This window comes from Falco biarmicus, chromosome 7 (genome assembly GCF_023638135.1).
Source record: "Falco biarmicus isolate bFalBia1 chromosome 7, bFalBia1.pri, whole genome shotgun sequence".
In the NCBI taxonomy this organism is placed as follows: Eukaryota; Metazoa; Chordata; class Aves; order Falconiformes; family Falconidae; genus Falco; species Falco biarmicus.
Window position 1 is genome coordinate 33,453,373 of NC_079294.1, and position 20,721 is coordinate 33,474,093.

General features: G+C 38.7%; 1 protein-coding gene and 1 long non-coding RNA gene across 4 annotated transcripts in view; both read left to right on the top strand.

Moving 5' to 3' along the window:
* Positions 1 to 7,064, top strand: part of VRK1 (VRK serine/threonine kinase 1) — a 37,820-nt gene extending 30,756 nt beyond the window's left edge. For 2 of the 3 annotated variants that reach the window (XM_056346571.1, XM_056346570.1), the window contains exon 13: positions 5,390 to 7,064. In XM_056346571.1, the coding sequence (XP_056202546.1) occupies positions 5,390 to 5,472 (83 nt within the window). In that variant the 3' untranslated portion in view covers positions 5,473 to 7,064. Of the gene's footprint in view, positions 1 to 5,359 lie in introns of all 3 variants that reach the window. The other variant, XM_056346572.1, reaches the window with a different exon arrangement.
* A 3,082-nt stretch (positions 7,065 to 10,146) lies between these two features.
* Positions 10,147 to 20,721, top strand: part of LOC130152657 (uncharacterized) — a 37,850-nt gene continuing 27,275 nt past the window's right edge. Inside the window, exon 1 of the long non-coding RNA XR_008823069.1 lies at positions 10,147 to 11,019. This is a non-coding gene — a long non-coding RNA (uncharacterized LOC130152657). The remainder of the gene's footprint in view (positions 11,020 to 20,721) is intronic.

The following is a 20,721-nucleotide window of genomic DNA, read 5'->3' on the forward strand; positions in this document are numbered from 1 at the left end:
AGGAAACAAGGCTTGAAGGAACAGAACACCAAAAGCCAAACCCCATCCCATAACTCTTCAAACTTACTTTCCACTCTCTCATCTCCACCCCACAATCATATTTCCTGGAGTTCCAGTCCATATTTGCATTCTTCTGGTCTCTGCTTTTTTTCTGAATCATGTTTCTGATTTTTTGTAGAGGAAAGGAACTACTGAGAATATACCAAATAAGCAAAACTACTATTTTTTGCCCTTGCTGTTCCTTCAACAGCCTTCAAAGTACTGAAAATTTCTTGGTTAAGAAGTGTTATACTACAAGGTTTATCAGCTGTGCAGTGTTCCCTGGCCAAGTTGGGAAAGGGTTTGTTAGAGGACTACATACTCTTCCGTATTTTATTTTCTTAAAAGAAAAGTCGCTCTTTCTTGGCACCATATTCAAACTGCCCAAACTGATTTGGGAATGGTAGACTAGTGTGATGCTTAACTCTCCTTAAAAGCTGCACAACCTGGCTTCTGTTCCCATTTGATGTTTGCAGCTGGATGCTGAGCGTAGTCTTCAATCTTCCAATGCTATTTTTTTTTCTTACTCCTTCCATATGTAAATAGCAATTGTATAGGTTCTATTCTCTTGTTTTCCTGTTTCAGTTTGATGATTGTAGAACCCTTTTAAGGGGCTTTTGAAGGAAAAGGGTCTCTTACAGAGCCATCCAGCAATATGACTTTGTTATTTGATACCATCAGAGACAGATGAAATATGACTGAAGCACCTTTTGCAAGTAAAAGGTGATGCTGTGGTCAATGGATGAATTTTGAAGAACAGTGTCCTAAATTTGTCTCCTTTGGAGGTGACAAGTCCACAATTAGTTACTTAAACTATTAATGAAACATACTCTTCGATTAATTTATCTGATATAGTGACATATGCAAGATCATATCTAGTTGACTAGGGAGAGTTGTGTTAGGTCACAGTGATCCTCTCATTCCTACTTCATCGCTTCTCAGCTTAACTGTGGCAGTTCAGTATATGCGGCACGAAGTTACCAGTATGAAAGAAACGTCAGTTCTGTGCTAAGTGTCCTGCTGTAGTACAGAAATGATGATTTAGCTTCATCTGTGTGGGGTCTTGAGAACATCTCTTCCAGAAACCACTTGAGAACTCTTCAGCACCTGGTCCAATACCCCCAATCTGACCTTTATTTCTTAAAGAGATAAACATACAGCAGAGTGTATGCGTGAGATTATACACATGTGTAAACATATTAGGTTATTTTTTTTTTTTAAAGAAAGAAAACCTGGTGGTGTGTGATCAGTGTACTTGGGTGCATATGCTTCTTTTGAGGGTGAAAGGTATTAGGTGTGTTTTTTAATGATGATTACTACAAGTCTAGTTTAAGAGCCTGTTTTAACTAAAATTCCTGGAACTCTTCAACTGTTATACAGACTGGCATGTACTCGGTCTCTGTCAGGTGTAAATTCAGCATATGCAAGTGATGCAGCTGCTAACCTCCAGCGTGCCTGCTACTAGATATTTTTCACTTACTGATGTTTGCCTAGAGTCTAAAAATCTGTATGTCTAAAAATGTATGTTTTCAAATATGCTAGCTATGATGTAACCTAGAAGTCACCATTGACACCTAAATCATACCTGATTTCATCTGCTCAGTAGCTGTGTTTTCTTGCTAGAATCACCTCCCTGTCTTAATTTCCATCAGAACAGGCAATTTAGTGGGAAACTTGGGTCTCTGGTGTCTGCTTATTTTTACAAAGGAACTTCTGTCATTTCATATAAAATATCATTTTTTTATTCAAGTACAGTTTTATTTCTCTTACACCACTTATGTGTGTTTCTAAAACAATGTGTATAGATTTGGAAAACAGGAGGAGAAGGGATGACAAAAGGTCATCTGCTCTATACACCAGCCTAAGGACAGGCTTATCTGTCTACATGGGTATTAATCTTGATACATACCAATATTTTCTCTTAAAACCTCTATGATTAAGGTTTTAAAACAGCCCTGGTCAACACCACTTGTAATATTTTACTGTCCTTACTAGTAACAAGGGTTTCATAAGGCTGAGTATCTTCTTTTGATATTTTTAGTACCTAATACAAATTTCCCTTAAGCTTATTAGTTGTCCTATCCACTGTGGGCATGAAAATTGCTCTCATTTTATGCAGCAACCTTTTGCACATGTGGTACACGTTTGCACATCACATCTCTCTCTAGTTTTTTCCTTTCTTCAGATAAACTGGCTAAATTCAATTCAATTTATTTTTCCCCTAAAGTTAGAAACCATGATCACGACTCCTGGTATTTCCCCTACCTCCATTTTTCTCAGAACTTTCTTGAAGGATAGAGCCCCAAACTATACATAGTACTGCTGGGCTTCTTTTGTAAGGTTGCTTTATGATATTATTTACACAGAGAGGATCAGATATCACAGTCAACTAGTCTAATAATTCCTCTAGAGCCTGTGGGACTCTTTATGCCTCTACTGAACTTTGTTCCAGTCTCAAAACAAGCTGTGCAGTGACACCATCTGGTTTATTTTTGCCTATATAATTCTTCCTCGTTTGAATTGCTGTTTCAACCTAATTCAGTTTAATCTGCTTTATAAAAACTCTCTCCTTTCCTTGTAATAGCTTTGTGTCCTCATTTGGTGCTGCCCACACAGGACTTCTGTTTTCAGGAATAGAATTGACGTTTCTCCCACAAGAAATGTTTGTGGGGAGGGGGCAGTATATGTTATCAAACTAATTAATTTTGAAAACATAGACAAGCTTTTTGGTACAAAAGACCTTTAGTTTTGAAATAGCTGCAAAGTTTGAAGCTAAACATGGGTTCAGAGCAGTCATTCTGACTTGAACATAATTAACTTAGTTTGAGTCTTCCTGCTGCTTAAGTTTGAAATTATGAATAGAAGAACCATGACAAGGATTTTTTTTTTGTTATGATTCACTTAGAGATTCTCCATGATCGTGGTTTGTTTAGAAAAGCCTTGAAAACAATTCGTTAATGCAATAAACATAATGGAAAAATCAGAGACAGGGTAGCTGTCTTCTCCTTTTTGATGTTCCAACATGGGTAACTAGAAATGGGTAAGCTCTTACTGAATGAGGAATTAGTAAGCTGCAGTTGCTTGTATTGTCTGTGACAACCATGAAATACTACATTCTTGAAATACAAATGTGGAAATCTGGTAACTCATTTCTTTTTTTCTCTATAAGCAGGCACCTATAGTATTTTCCTGCTGAAGGTCATCATTTTCATATTGACCATCTTTGTGATAATAAACCATGAACTTGACCTGTCTTTGCCGTGTTTCATTATACAGTCTTATGATTGGATGAGAAGAAAAATCACAGTTCACAGTCATAACTAGTGAAGATTAATGAAAGGGGAAAAGATCATGTTATTGTATTTTCTTGAAGAGAAAACTTTGGTCATTCTCTGCTTTCTGTTGCAATACAAAGATTCCAGGAAAAAAAAATCTCAGGAGGGGTGGAGAGGGGAAAACTGTTACAGCTCATGCAGTTGATAGGATAGCTTGACCTACATACCACTGAATACTCAATTTGAAAACTCAGGAGACATGTCTATTGCTAGAATTCACAGTTATAGTAGCTGAAATATTTTTGTGACTTTGAAAATTATAAAATAATTCTTGAACATAAACCAGAATTTAGCTGGGAGAAGGAATGATTTGCATCGTTAATTTACTACTTCCGTTTATGATACCTGCTTGTATATCTTTTAGCTATGTAAGGGTACCATAATGGATTTGATTTTTACATGGCAGTTGGGGGAGGGGAGGCAGTGGTGTGTTTTGCCAGAACATATTTTTCATTGATAAAGCTGCTCTGCTCAATGAGAGACTTATCACCAGAGCTATCCGTTGTTTGGCTTTTTTTAAAGCAATTTATTAATCAAAGACGTATTGTCTGGCAATCTATTTATAGTTATATGTTGAATGCAGCAAGTGCTTTTGGACAAAAAAGGAACAAGACTTTTTTCATTCTCCATTTTATTTTCAAGACTAGAATTCTTCAAAGCTAATTTTGGTATTTTTAATTTCAAGTCAACATTTTCAGAGCAAATTAAGTTATGTAAAATTAAGCAAACGTTAAAGCAAAACTTTGCAGTAGTTTGTTGCTTTTTCTTGGTGTGGTTTTGGCTTTGGGTATGCTCAAAACTGTTCTGGTTTGGTTTGTGTTGTTTTCTACCTCTTACTTTCCCCCAGACTTACTCATTGAGCTTGAACAATCGGTGACTCATACTGCTCAAAGGCCGTTGTCTTATGCAAGCAGCTTCTTTCTTACAGACTTCCATGAAACTCAGTTTTATCTTTTTTTCTTTGTCAGTAATCCGGAGTAAGAGGTTAACAGGAACTGTAGAGTTATATATAGATTTACAAGCAAGAACTTAAATAGTTAGGCATACTGACTTCAAGGGGGAAATCAGGATAAAAAAAAAAATTAAACCCCAATAATACTGTGGCCAAGAGATGAAAAAATTTTATTGTTACTGCATTTGTGAAAATGGTAGCAATTTTTATTGTAAGTAATATTTTTTCTCAAAGTGACTACAGTTGAATGTGATTTACAGAAATGAGCTGCGGTGTTTTGTTGGGGTTTTTTTCCCTTTTGCCTGTTAGTGGGCAGAGAAGAATCAAAGTGTGGGGACTTTTTTATTGCTGCATTTGAGTATGGTCTTTTTGAACAACCTGCCCGCCAGGTTTGTTAGGAATCTTACTTAGATGGCACTGATTGTTACCCTTGTCAATAAATTATTGCCAAATAATAACTTGAAATCTGGAGGTAAAGTTGCACTGATAGCTGAGCTGATTTAACAGCTCAACGCTGCCGAACAAAAATCTTCCTCTTTTCTACCTGTGTGCCTTCCACCTCCCCTTGTATATGCTTCATTCAGAATGGTCCAAGATGCTGCAACTCACTAAACTGTTAGACCAAACAAAAGTTCTTTGCCTGACTGTGGAGCTGGATCAGTTTAGCACAAGGGCTCAAGAGCACCAAAAATGGCTTAATGCTGGGAAGGATCATGGAACTAAAAGTTGGTGCATGGGGAGGAAGGAGGGGTTTAGGTTTTGAAGAGGATCTGATTCTTCATCCTTTAGTGGAGCTGAGCTATTAAGTTGGCTCAAAGGTATGTAATGCTACTGTTTGAGAAGTTGAATTGTACAGCGTGTTTTTCAGGAAAAAATGTTGTGCCCAGAAGTTGTGGTAAATTCTTCTGAGTCCCTATCATGTGTCCACCTGCCCTCCAGTCAAAACTAAATGCATGATTTGAGTCGATCTGTCTTCTTAAAGACTATACGTATTTTCTTCTGATCTGTTTCTGTTATTTTATTTTTTAGAAAGTCTTGTCTTTTTTTGTTGTTTGAATTGCAGATGCAGTAGCTACCAGAAGCCAGAAGATGACCTCACCAAAAGCCAAGAAAGGCACAGCAACCAGAAGGAGAGTCCAGAAGTAAATTATAGATGGAGCAACAAATTAAGTTACTCTTTAGCTTATCTCTGGGTTGTCTTTTTTATCAGTTACCGTAGCACTGGAATCTAATTCTTTCCTTTTAAAGTGATGAATCCTAAAAACATGAACTGTTGTTTGTACCTTTTTTGAAGAATAGATGTTTTATTAAAATATTTGCATAATTTATGAATACTTAAATACTAATGCAAAATTTTGCCAACTTTAAAGTGAGGATGTGTTTTCTTTATATACACAAATTCGTAACTTAAAGACAAACTAGAGTGCTTTTTTTCTGCTTTTTAATGTAGAAATAAAGCTTGATTTACTTTCGTTGTGGGTACTTTATAAAGAACAGTGGTGTTGCATCTGATTTCTTCTAATTTTGAGGGAGTCATATTGAGGGTCATTTAGATGTACACCAGGATAAAGTCTGAAATGGTACCTTTTAAATATTTTTCAAGTGGTTGAATTAAAAAAAGAGAACGTAAGACAAAAATCACATCCTTGCATTCTAGTTTGTTACAAAATATGTTTAAACAATTATTTGGATAACTGGTAGTGAATTTATTATATTTTTTTTCATAGTATTTGTGTTTGTGTCACTTTTCCAATTATTCAGATATTCTCTGGAAAGGAGGAGACCAGAATTTCAGACATAGGGCCCAGGGCAAAGAAAAGAACAAACCAAAACCCAAAGCCCATTCTCAGCCACCCCCTCACGTTTTCTTCTTATGTTAGTGAAAAGTTGTAATTAATAACTTTGTAAAGTGTCTAGTTCCGGTGAAAGCTTGACTCACATGTGCTTCTCATAACAAAATAATGGCTTACCTTTTTTTAATAGTTGAGAAGCATGTAACCTTCCAAAACCTTTCTTTCCTTGCCTGTCTTTGAGTCTTGTTTTCAGAGTTGTAAGTCAAAAAATGCAGTATTTAATTTTGGTGTGAAATACCACTACTTTACATTTAGATACTGCAAAAAAAAAAATATTGTTAGGGCATGAACATAATTCTTATCAGGGAGCCTGCTTTGTGAAGTTCGGCAAACCAAAATGAATCCACATGAGCCAGTGGGTGGTGTATTTGTGTGGATGTCCAGTGCTCTGCTTGCTTGATTTTATGTCTGAATTGCTACTGAAATAAATACGTTGTAGCATAAAATGTTGAATGAATGATGAGGTTATGTTTTGAAAACAAGGGAATCCATTGTTTTGAAATAAAACTGGAATAACATATTTAAAAGGTCTAGTGCCTTCTTTCTTCTCTGACTGCTATACTCTGACTGCTATAGACTCAATTAGCAAAGTGTGGCTGATGGCTTTAAGCATAGCATTCTTTTCGTTTCAGATGTAAAAATAGGACTGCTAAAGCCTCTCATTTTTAAAACTCCTGAAACTATCTTTTTAATTACTTCATTTAATCATTTTGTTCAAAAAGTGTGTTACAGTATTCTGAAGAACTGTTGTCAGGAAAGCATGTTGTATTCTCTTGCTGTCTTGCATACTCAAAGTTAATGTCATTCTTTTGTACTTTAGTTATTTGACATTTTAATTTTTTTAGTAACTTATTTACCAGTAAACTTTCTCTCTTTGCTTTTGAAGTTTACAAGGAGTGTGTTTTCTTTTGAGACTACCAAAGCCAAATGCAGCAAACACAGACATTTTCATATATTTGAAAAAATGTTTTGAGGTGCATATTTCGTAAGCCACCCCTGCCTCTTCCCACCCCCAAAAAAGTCCTGGAAAAAGTTTGTACTGGCAAGCGTTCTGTGAAGAAAAAGGGTGCTTTCCATCCTAGGTGAATGTTGTTTCAGGGCTTGCCTTTGCTCACAACAGACTCTGCAAAACTACAGTCTTGGCAGGCAAGAATGTCTTTGGCTCACTGTAAGCTGTGATGATGTTTTAAAGTGTGGGATGGTCAGGATAAGCAAAGTGGAAGGAAGGCTGTGATAATCCCTGCAGTACTACTGTACATATTGCATACTGTATGTACTTGCACACATGTGTTGTTTTGCAAAACAGGGATAGGGAAATACACCACTTTATAAGAAGTGGAGGGTGTAGTAGGAATTTGTTGACATCCCTGTTTGAAAGTAAAGCCCCTAACACAAAAGAAGCAAGCTGCCTTTAGACTGCATTTACTGCTCTTGATGACTCCAGTTGTGTGTAAATATTAGAAAACAGCAGGGTCCTGCATTCCAAGAATCACTTGAGCAGTGCCATGAAGACAAGTGTCCTTACTGGTATTGTAGTCATACTCCCAAGCTCTCCTGCTGTTTCTAATCTGTGCGCACAGCCGTGAAAAAACTGGACTGACATTTACAGGCACAGCAGGGAGACACTTGAGTAGGGAATGTTAAAGACTCCGCTACCTATGTTTCAAAGTGGCCACCATACATGATAAATCTTCACAGGAGAACTAGTCGGCACTTCAGCTGATGGTGTAATGAGGATATTGATAATGAAGCACAGAATGCTTCTTTTAGTGCTTGAACATTTTGCAGACAGATTGTTTATATTTTTTTCCCCAAATCTAAAATATCTGGAGAGAGAATCAAATTCAGGATGGGTGTAAGATATTTTTTACATGGTGCTGCTTTGCTAATTTTTACAGGAATATTTCCTAATAAGTTAATATAAAATGATAACGTAATTCCGGATGTCTGTTATAGCTAGCACTAAGAAGGGGGTCAGTTGCTTTCCTGAGTAGTTTGACAGACTTTACTCACTGTTTTGTCCTAGTGAGCTGCCAGATTTGGGATGCCATAATACCAGTAATGCAATTAGGTTTTCTGCACGTTGTCTGGTTGACTTCTCAGTTAAGAGTTTCTTTCCCTTTGGGAATAAGACTAGACAGACTGTCATTTGCTATTACTAATTCTGCTTAGCATTATCACTGGAGCTTTTTTGTAATTAGCTATCTTAGTTGGCTCTTAAATTTTAATAGCCAATTGAAGCTACATTTTAGCCAAGTTCCATATCTAAATTGCATTCAGTCCATTAACAAAGTTGGTTAAAAGGCTATTAAAACAAAAGCCAATATATGGTGGTTAGCACTTACATGTTTGCAGCAGTAGCAGTACCAGCCTCCAATGAATATTCTCAAGAAAAGGCACTTCCTTCTAGCAAAGGAAGTGCACAAAGAATGACCAGTTTGTTTTGGGAACAAAGGCTGATTATACAGAATACTTGTAGAAAAAAAAATAAAATTGAAGTGTGTCTTTTCTGGAAGAAGGTGGGGGAGATGCAGAAGGGGGCAATTAGTGGTTCTGCTCAGACTTGACAGGTTCTGGAAAAGCCAAATAAACGAAGTGATGTTTTTCTCCATTTCAGCTGATCAAAATTATTAGCAAAACCATCTGAAGCACCTTCTGGTGGAATTGTCATCTTGCTGAGTTTAGTTTGTAAAACATCCTGCCAGACATTAAAAAAACTGTAAGCGTGCCAGCACATAGGCTCAGAGCACCGCTTCTCTAATTGATAGACCCTATAATTTTCTTTTATACTGAAGACCATGGCTGGATACCTCAGCCTCCCGAGTAACTTAATGTAGCATCAGTCTGAATTTTTTATCCCTAGTAACACTTGTTTACATTAGATTTTTCTTCTCTCTTCTTTCTTAAGGTGTAGACAGGAGATTAACAGCCTTTGGATCATCCTGTGACAAATAATGGCTTTCTCAGACTTTTCTGTTTTTTAAAAAATAAGTAAATCTTTGCTGTTGTGAAGACATCAGATATTAATACTGCTACAGTTTTAATACAGAGTCTACCAGTTGCTGATGAGTTGTTTCAAGGATGGTTTGCAGTGCCCTGTATGTGTGATGATAGGTAAGTATCAGTAGCTTCATTGCAGGAGGTGTGAGGCAAACCCCAGATTATGTCTGAATAACCAGTGTGTGTATATATATGCTTTTACCAGCGTATATAATGGGACATCTAAATTAGAGATTCCATAGTGCACCAGTTCCATTGTTAAATAAGACATAGAGCTGGAGCTCATTGAACATGAGTTGGATCCTGTTGCTTGTAGCTGCATTGCAGTATCAAGCTGATGGGAAATGCTCTGTGGCAGTAAGTGCCAGTTCCTTCATCTCTCGTGCTGTTTTGGGGGTGCTGGGCTCTTTGTGATGATGCAGTACTCAAAGGGAGAAGGAATCTTATCTGTCTGAAGGTTGATTTTCACGATAGGTAGGGAGAAAGCAGGTGTGGTGGATCAACTTCTTTGGAAATTCCTAGAGTCCTAGTTGATCTCATGGATAGCTTTATGCAACTGCATGCTAACTCACATGCATTTCAGTTTTCTTCCCCCATATTTCAAGATTGAGCAGCTGAAGATTTAGAAGGGTGATTCCATGAATTCTTTGCTTCATTTTAGGCCTTCTACCTCTGTAGATGATACCTCTATAGCAACAGTTTTGGGGTTTTATGTGTTTTGTTGTTTGTTTTTATTTTTTTCTTTTCTCCTGAAGTGATACATAAAAAAGGGAGTATACTATTTCTGTAAGCTGAGTTTTGCCTGGATGCAGACTAAGCCAGACAGCTTAGAAAAATGCAGCAGCTCTAATTGGATGCTGCAGACTAGTTTTCTCTACACTGATGTGCCATGTTTTTAAACATGAAGTCACCAGCAGTATTGCACTTGTACTTCTTTCTAGCTGTTTTTGTTTCATCTTATCTCAACCAATACCTGTCTTATTTCAGACTGGAGCATATCCTATGCATGTAGGCTTTCATGCCAGATTTTAATGCCCTTGCATTTAGGTCTACTGCATACAAATAACTGAAATATTTTCAAATGGACCTGAAGTTCTTCAACTGCCTAAGCTGCTGACAAGTGAATCCTGACAGCTTTTTCTCCATCATTGCGAATGCTGCAACAAGCCAAAACAGGTTTTGCATTTTCTCAGGGATATCCCAAACAGTAAAAGAGTTGTGAAGGAACTGTTATTTAGTGGGAGAAAGATTGCCTCTCCTATTTCTGCCTCTTGTGTGGGAAGGTCAGCTTTCCAACCCTGCAGACCTTAGCTGCTGTGATGGGTTTTCATAAGTGTACTCGAAAGAAAAGTGACAAGAACACAGTGAGACAGCTGTGGAGTATAGTAGAAGTGAAAAGAAAATATACATGTTTATGAACTTTCCTGAACTAAGTCCTTTTGCCAGACCACTCCAGACAGGAAGAAGCTGGCACAGTGGTAATCTGCATCTGCAGCTTCTGAGAGGAGGAAAATGCTTCTTTGGCAAATGGAGCAAGAAACCTAGAAAATTAAGGATTAATATGTTCATTTATAGAGAAGCAGTGAGAACACAGTAACATGAAATGCAACCAAGGAGGATGCATTCAGAAGACAAAAGAGCCCTGGAAGGGAAGGTACTTTGCTTTGTTCAGAATGCAAACTATAACAGGCAGTTCTGGGAATTGGTGAGCTGCACAGCTGAATGTTAAAAGAAATTAGTTCATACCACAAGAAATACACAATCTGTGCCTTGAAAACCTGAAGGTACTTTCCTTTTCTTTTCTGCCAGGAGAGGAGTGGAACACTGGATCTACTTGAAAGTAACCCTCCAGCTAGTTTTGTCTATCTGCTGCTAAACTTCAACAAAAATAGTTTGAATAATAAACTGAATTCCTTTTTGAAAACAGATATATCTATAAAAAACAAGAATGCCTTTATTCTTGCATTCTCACTAATCTGTCGTTATGGAATTGTTTCCTTTGGAATGGTGAAGGTAGATCTGCGCTAGCAAATGTGCAGTCCCTGACTCACTTCTAATAATGCTTGGTGATAGCCGTAGCGAAAGGTATATAGTAAACACCACCACATTTAGAAGACAATATGGTGCTGAAAATATCTGGACATGGTCTAAGAGCTAGTTCCTTCTGTCACTGTTGGAGCCGATGATCAGTAATTTGTAGGATTTGGGTTTTTTTAATTAGTGTTGTTAAAGTTAGGATGAGGTGGAATTTAAAACTAATCTCTTATCCAGACCAAATGTTACTTGATATACCACTTTAGAGACTTGACAACGTTTCTTGCCTCTGTTATCTTCATGCATTAGCTGGTTCATGTGTAGCAGTGAGTTATCTCACTGATTGCTTATTTCCCTTCCAAGCCCTCCTAAAAACAGCTTTGAAACTTGTCATCCATTTCTGGTATAAGTGCAACACAAGGTTTTCTCTAAATCTGACCAGAATACTTTTTTCTCTGTGTGGAAACTGTTCTGTTTTGGGGGTGAATTCCAGTTGTTTGTATGGAAAGCTTGAGTTTTCTGAGGTGGTAGTGCCCAAAATATCATTTGAAGCCAGTAAGAGCTGCAGGTATCCAGTATCACTGAAAATCAAGTTTATGCTCCTCTAAAAATATACCCCTTGCCTGCAAGACAGATAATGATATTTTTGGCTGTTTAGCACGCTGCTGAATTACCTTTAAGAGCAGTGATAGAAGCAAAATCGCAAGAGAGGCCATAACAAGGAATGAGCAATTAATAAGTGAAATTGCATGCTGCAGCACTGTAACTCTTAAGCTAACCTACAGAACTTAGGCTTGAACTCGACATTCTGAAACCAAAGGTGCTGTGACCAAGGTAATGAGGAACCACAGGCATGAGAAACAAATGTATTGAAATGTGTTCATGTTTTTGCTGTGTTCCTCACAGTTTTTGCCTGTTGGCTTTGTTTTAAGCTCTTTCAAGAGGTGGTTGTCTTCTTACCCATGTGCATAGTACCTAGTGTACTAGAATGTGAGATGCTGAGTGCTGATGGTAAAGTGAATTTTCTTTTATCAGGTATTTTGCTTATTTCATGTCAATATACTTCTTCCTTCCGCCTTCCAAGAGAATTTTTTGGTTATTCCAACCAGTAGTTTAGCTTTATTAGACTAATTATTTAGCCTCATTAAGCTAATTATTAGCCTTATTGAAATCTACATTGCCCTGAAGAGCACTGAAAATGAGCCATAGCAGACCTGAGGCTCTGGCAGGCATTGAAACAGGCCAGGGCACAACAGACCGTTGTGCTTATAGCTGGGGAAATGGAACTGCTTTCCTGGAGAGCCTCTCTGATTCTTGCCTAGGGTTGAAGTTTCAAGGTGTGGGCCTTTCCTACAACAACGGTTGCCTTGCTGCTTCCTCATCATCATATCAGCTTGGCAAAAACAAGACAGAGCCATCCACCTTGGGTCTTCCCTTCATCCCTGTCAGTCCTATTCAAGCTGATTTCTTCCCCCTTTAAGCGCAGACAATATTAACTGCTATTTGATGCATGTGTGATCATACAACTGATGTCTAATCAGAGCCGTGCTTGCAATGTTCAGAGCCCTGGGACCAGAAGTAAGAGTCCTGCACAGGTACTGGGGGACCCACTAGATCACTGCGGGTCAGCTGGGTTTTGCAGCTTGGCAGGGGCTGAGATATTCCAGGGAGCCTTCAAAGGGACAGAAATAGCGGAGAAGAGTTTGTTCTCTGCTCTTCTCTAAATCCTCTCCTTCTATTTCTCTTTTCCACCATAGCATCTCCTCATATCATTATAGAATCTACAGACATTGTTCTTCCCCTTTCACCCATTTTCCCTTTACTTCTCCCCTACAGACGCATCTGACAACTCATCAAAGAAGCCTACAGTTCACTGTGCTTCCACATTACCATGTTGCCTTTGACAATTCTATTAGTTTTTCTGAAAGACCATAAAACTAGGAATGAGAAAATTGTACCAAAGAAGTGGTTTCTTCTGGAGAACAGTTTTATCCAGGTGTATGTTCAGCCACCAGAGTATTCCTTTACTTGGTAGGCATGATAGTTTTCTGTGTATGTATTTTCTTGGTATGGTTTCTCAGGAGTATTTGAGTTTCTTAATATATTAATGATCCCCAAGGAAGAGACAGAATAGATTATAAACCCTAAGATTATAATCTCATGAGTTCTCAGGTATCGGGATTGGAAGACGGACGGAGATTTTTGTATTTCATATTACATTCCGCTGGGAGCTTGTTTACTGTGAAAACTTGCCTGAATGCATTGATAGCCCATGTAGGTCAACAGCAGGCAATGGAGAGTGTCCAACTTCTTAAAACTGCAAGTTTTATTTCTAACTGCAAAACTTCTTTAGAGAAGTGCCAGGGAATATTATGTGCCCAACTGTTGATCGGTCTAGTAGAACACCAGCCAAACAAGGATCTGAATGTCTGGTGGCAAAGGGACTTTCATAATCTTCTATGTTAAGAATGACTGCCTGTTCATAAAGTGGAGCTTTAAGTGAGAAACAACATTCATTAAACAGGTTGTTCATAAAGAAAAAAAAAAAAAAAAAGAGATGTCTACTAAGATATTTCCATTCTTTTGTTGCCTTTGTCACAACCTGAAGAAGATCTCTTTGTCTGAACTTGTAAATTTCAAACTCTGCCTGAATAGGTGCATTTCAGTTATGGGCAAGAACACACCTGCCGTTGTATCACAAGCCGTGGCATGTTTCTAGTATATGATCTGCTGGCAAGTTTTTTAAGCCATTAGCCTGCAAAAGACTATCAGACTTGCTTACCCACATACTTTAGAGCAGAATTTGTGGGCATTGCCAGTTACTTATGTTTGTACCAGCAGATGTGATCTGTACTTCTGCAGTTCCTGGTGACATCCCAACGTCTGACGAAGACACTCATCAAGAGGAAGGGTAGGGAACATCTGGTAGGTGAATGGGAAAGCAGGATTTCAGGATATCTGCTCCACAGACACTTGTTTCCAGGAAGCCACAACTCCCAACAATTCCATGTATGCTTGCTGATCATCACCTCTGCCATTGACACTAGCCTACTACCCAACTTACTGTCACCAGCACTGTTGTAGGATGCACTAGAAACTTTTTTAATCCTGTCATAAATTCTTCCAGGTCTTATTACAGGATCTGTATTTCTTGTTTTGTGTTTCTCTGGAGGAATCAATGAAAGATCCATGATCACTGCTGAATTTTCTGCATTGGATTTTAGTGCTAGATTAATCCTGATAATTAATGAAGCACTATCAAATGCAGTAAGGAATGCTTTTCTAACCTTTCCAATAGAATTAGTGAATTTCTGAATGGAGCACTTCTTCTCCAGAGGCCTGGGTTGTTGTTTGTTTGTTGTTGTTTTTTTTTAAATTATTTTATTTTTTGTTTGTTGTTTTGTTGTTGTTTTTTGTTGTTTTGTCATTATATTTTGTTTGTTGTTGTTTTGGGTGGGGTTTTTTTGTTTGTTTTTGGTCCCTGTGGAGTATCAGCCCAGTCCTAACACTGAAAAAAGGTGGAGGAATAAAACTTCAATATATCTTTGATCATTCAGACTCAGAAGTAACTCAGAGCAAATCATTGCTGCATCTTTCTGTTTTCAGAACAAAGTTTTTGAGAGCAGTGAAATTCAACAATTACTGTTTTGGAAATTTAAACAGATCACTAAGATACATTAATATTTTTGCTTCCTCCTCATCAAATATTTGATTACCATTTGATGGTTGGAGGACTTCACAGTCAGAAACCTTTTGCCTCTCACTGTTGTATCCTTTGCAAAGAAAAAGTCAAATTCAAGACCTGCCCCAGAATTCATGCCTACTTTCTAGCTCCTTTTGAGAGGTTGAGGGGTGTTAAGAGTAGCACATAGCCTACAGAGGGCATACACATAAGTGGAATGAAACTATTTCTGAAATGTCTAAGAGCACCTCTGATGAGGAGCACAGTTCTTCTAAGAATTAGGGCATGCTATTCCTCTAAAGCCCTTTGCTGTGGAAGAAATGGACAAGTCAGTGGATTAATTATGTAAAACTTGTATTTAGTTTTGCTTCCCATTAATGATGAGGATATCATGCATGGAAATTTATTTTTACATTCAGGATTTCTTATTAGCCTATTTTACCAAAGTTAAGATTCAATCCATTCTCCATCTGACTTTTCTCTTCTTATCAGCAATCCTGACACTTTATTGATGAGATATAAATATGAAATGGAAGACTCTACAAGCTCAAATGCAGAAAAAGAACTTTTTATAGGGCGGTTTTCTCCCTTAAGCTGTTTTGTCCTGCCTACCCTAAAAAACAAGCGAGCACCAGAAGAGAAGAATTAACAGCAAACAAAATGATATAAAGGGAGACATCATTTTTCACCTGTCCTTTTTACAGGGATAATTGAAAGAGACAGAAGTCAACTAAATTTAGTACACTAAAACAATGTACAGTACTGTGAGTTCCTCAACCTAATGGATCAAATACTGTTCTTTAAAACCTTCCCATTGCAAATGCAAGGAGAGAGAATAAAAAGAGGCTTTATTTTCAGAGTTGTTATTCAGTTAACTGTAAAATAATTTCCAAAGATAAAAAGATGTCCTTAATGCTTTACACCATGTGGATTCAGGTTGGAATCTTTTTGTTCTGCAAAAAGTTTTCATCACCAGAATCTCTTTCCTTCCTTATTCAGGCATTTAAAACCCACATTCAGACCTGTCAAGTCATATACTTGGAGAATGAGACTCATTCAGTTGATTCCTGTCTCACATGTTTCTATAGATAGCCTGGATATCAGTCAGAGAGCAGATTCGCTTTACAACAAAGTTAATCTAATGGGTACATGGGGTCAGTAGCACAGTCCTGCTTCCTTCTGCTGCTCCCTAGTTGCGCGTTCCTGCCCCCTTTTGCTGTGCTAGTATTATTGCTCATTTGAGCCTGTGGTGAGCTGGCTAAACCTCCCGAGGGTACATCCCTTTTTTTAAACAGGGGTCGGGGTTTTTTTGTTTGTTTTCAGAAGGAAATTTTAAAGCCCCTTTTTATCTAAGAAATAAATCTTTTTCCCTGGCCCATAATACTTTAATGTCATCTGTTACTGGGCTGGATGTAAGTCATTCAGGTACTGGCCAAAAGTGGTTGTTGGGCAGCTCTGAATACATGTTCTGTCCTAAGAGCCCTGCACTCTCTGAGAAATTCCCTTCTGCCTTCAGACAGTAGAGAATTAGCCAAATATCTGATCAAGCTGCATCATTGCCCCTCATCACTGATATTTTCCTATTGAGAAATACACATCATAAGTTACATGTGAAAGACAATTATGGAAAGCAAACTTATGCAGGCTGAAAGAAGAAATGAAAACCCCTCAATTACTTCCATTTTCTGGCATTGCTTCTGGTACTGGAGCCTCAAGCATCACTAGGTGTTGTCACTCTCAGCATGGCACTTGTACCACATTTTGCTGCTCTTCTTGTTACCAGCTAAGCAGGTCACAGGGTTAACTCCAGAATGTCCATTTCAAGCTATTAGTTTTGTAATCAGAAGTGCTGGGGAATATGATGAACTGGTTTAGAATAATTTCCAGGGCTGTCAAGGTGCACTTGGCTTGCCCTATGACTCCAAGAGACATGCAGTGGAAGCTGAATGATTGGGAAGGACAAGTTGGAACCAGTTTGCTTCTAGGCTACCCTGTATCGGTTCTTGTATTATAATTAATGTACGCTTATACAGTGGGTGGATTTGATTTTTCATGAACTGGATTACCATAAGTCTATGAGGTGGTCATGACATTATCTTATACTGTAACATTGAAAGGAAACAAAATACACATCCTTTCACAGAAAATCAGTGGTCCCCAGGAAGGTCTTTTTGTGTTGGAAGGATAATGAGATCCTTCAGAATTTTAGGCCTTCACCTGAAATGTGCATGTCTGAAGCTTTGTGTGTTATAATTATGAAGGGAAGGCATTCTTCCCACAAGTGTACTACCTGTTTAAGAGAAAGAGAAATTACAAAGAATGTGGAATGTAAAATCAGTCTTGATGTTTTAAATAGTATTGACTAGGGACTCTAAAGATTTCCGTGGACTGTTTGATAGAGTAGAAAGAGACAATAGAGAATTTTCTGCATGCTGGCTTTGCAGAAACATGTTCTATATTTGAGTGTTTTATTGAGTGCAGCAACAGAGTATACAAAACATTTGGGATCAATAATGATTTCGTACATCTTTCTTCCGAAGATCCTAAGCTATTCTTCAAACATTGAGCCTTACGGTCTTAGGAGGAGGCACTCATATCTAGGTACTAGGTACCCTCTTCCTTTTAAAGGCAGGGAAACGGGACCAGAAACACTGTTCATATGGCGCAGCATTACATGCTAAGTCAAGTGCTAAACTGCATTTAAAATCCCCACCCAGCACATGTCACTTCATCTCCTGGTCCTTCATACGAGTCCTGAAAAGCATTTGTTCTTTGTTCACTGTCCAGCTAAATTATTTAGGAACAAAGTTAATGTCCTATGGAGGCCCTGTGTACTAAAACAGCCTCAGTCTGTTCAGTCAAAGCTACGGAGCTATCTGTAGCGGAAGTTATACAAGTTCTTCTCTAAACTCCTTTATCTGCCACAAATGAAGAGCAGTGTGGGTATGTCCTGGATTATTTCTCTTGGTCAGTTTCTCTTAAATACCAGGGGTTGCATTGAACTCATAATTTGGCCTCCCCTGGACTGGGAATTACATTGATCACCTTAAGATGGTAAATGTAAGTGCTGCATCAACCAAGCATTCACATGGCTGACAATTTCCCAAAGCCCTTTAACAGTTAAAATATAATTACCTGGGCAGACACGAGATGATTGACTGACTAGGTTGTGTCATCACCTTAACTATAATTCTAGGACTCCACTGGTTTTATGAAGGGCAGAAATTAGCACATTTCTGCCTCTTTATCTGAGGGAAACTTCCTAATGCTTACAGCAGGGTGCTGAGAGTCAGCATGGTGCTGGTTTCAGTGTCTGTCTCTGTTGCTGAGACCGGATTTGGTTTGGAGCTTTTCTTAACTCTTTAAGAAACAGGGAAAAATCATAGTCTGCTTCTGATAACTTCGTACTTTATAGTGCAAAAGCAAATTCTGATTCTTTAATTATTTGCAACAGTAAGTGCAATCTCTCTCATTACATTCCTGAAACCTTCCTCTTTGTACGAGTATGGACATTGAGCTGGTATATATTTTCTTTGCATTTTGAGGATCTGGTCTTTTCAAAATGATAGCTATTATTTTGTAGGAAGCTGCTAGTACATCATTAATAAAAGACCAGGGATATTTACCTTTCGAAATATTTAGTTATAATTTGTCAGTTTTCGAGTAATTCTATGATTGCAATCAGTTCTTAAGTTTGTGGGAAGAATTCTAAATATATATTCATAGAGGATGTTTTCTCAAAAGGGGAATAACAATGTTCAGCATAAGGTATAAAAGTAATAAAGGTCTTCCATTGTTTTTACAATTCTGGTTTAAATAAAAGGTGTTTTGTGATGCTAGTACAAAGAGCTGTGAGGGTGGTGAGGGAAGACAAAACTGGTGCCTACACATTCAGGTATTTCAAGGGGGAAATTAGATTGTCAGGAAAGGGTTTGAAATGGATGCTCAGGTATTGTAAGGAGTGAAAACTACAGTGTCCAGCATTCCTAGATCTGTCAGTGTTGAATACAGACTGAGTAGACATCCCATGCTCTTTTGTATTAATTGTAATTAACTCATTACAAAAATGTGTTCTGTCTCTATCTCCTCACTGCTTCCTCTAGCAGCGTAGAAAGAAGCTGACCCTTTGGTTACCCTAATAGCTTTATATGCAAAATCTCTACTGCTTGCTGGGCTGCCTGCTTGAAGCCAGCTATGGCCTACTGTCAAAAATTATTTATCAGGTTTCAAGAGCCTGTTATAGTGAGATAGTAAAACCAGTAGAGCCACAGTATTACTGTACGTGTAGCCCATATAGGGGCTAGGGTACAAACATGCGAGATGAGGTTTTTTTCACGAATGGACTTCTAATCCAATTGCCAGTTACTCTCAGAGCAGAGTATACCACTGTGTGTGGTTTTGCCTAAGGACAGAGCAAGGGTGGGAGCAGGAGGACCCACTGACAAGTAGCCCAGGGATGTTTGGGGTGAGATTTGGGACCAAAGCTGAGACTAAAGATAAATTCTGCATCTGAGAGTAGATGGGCACTTGCTGATGCTTCTTCTCCCACTCCCCAGTGGAGTCTGCCACGATTCAGGCACAGCAAGGCCCGGGTTAAGTCATGCCAAGGGCCCTCCCGCCTGGCAGAGGAAGACTATGGTAATGGCACATGAGGCTGCTGGAGGCTAGAGGGTGGGCCAGCCCTGTAACTCTGGCTTATCATCATGTGCAAAGCAGTGTGGGCTGTAGAGGGGCCAGGTGTGTGTGTGAGACCTGGGGTGGTACTGAGGGATGACAGCCTGCGTGTCCATTCAGACAGCTGTGGGGCTCTGCAGGAGTGCGCTGCCTGGGATTGGGTGAATTAAGTAGTTGCAGTGAGGCTTAGTTAGGAATTTGTTGTAGGAAAACTTCGTTTTTAACACAAGGAAGAAATCCTCCTCACTTGGGTTACAGCTTCCACTTAGCTCCACCTGCAAGTCCATTAAGGTGCTTGAAACTTCCCAGTATTTTGATACACAGCTCAGGCCCCATAAACACACACTAGACCTACATCACAGCTCTGGCTGAGAGACTGCCAAAGTTTTTAAAACTTTATAACTTTATAAACATAGATGAACTATATATGTACACTGGAAACAATCCAGATGTGAAAATCATCTGAGAAGGCACGTGGTAAACACAGTGTCAGTTACTTTTTTATTACATAAAAGCTACAGGTTTTCCTCAGAACTGCAGAGCTCTGACCACAGTGAATTTGGAAAGCAGGCTGGCGTGGCTTAAGGCAGACCTATTTCTGCGCTGGAGAAGTGATTTCATAGGTATCTGGGGGATTTGAGAGAGAGGTAGAGGAGTATCCCCTGTTATCTAGAAGTGGCTTCATGTATCTGAGCGCCTTATGCAACCAAATTCACTAAGTGCACAAAATGCGCAGTTATCATCCATCCAGGGCACCAGCTGGATCTCAGCAGAGTCTATGGATTGCCATTTTCTCCTGCCGTGCTATATCTCTTCAATTTATAATTTCTTTTCCCTTATACATTTATATTCTGCAGCTGCTTGTAAACCCTTGAGATGTACCCAGTTTGAGCCTCCTTCTCCACGAGAAGCATTTACAAAAATGTAGCGGTGGGCCTTTGTCTGCATAAAGAAATTTCTGTCATTGCTGGACTACTTGCTGACCTTGTAGTCTTCTGTGCCACACTGCAGACAAGCGGTGTGTTTATTTAATAAATCTTCAAGTGTATTCAGGACTTAAAGCCAGGTCCCACCAATAAACCACAGGCCTCGGCTGACTCCAGTGGGGACCAGTGGTGTAGTGGAAAGACCTTTTTGTAAGCTGAGAAGAGC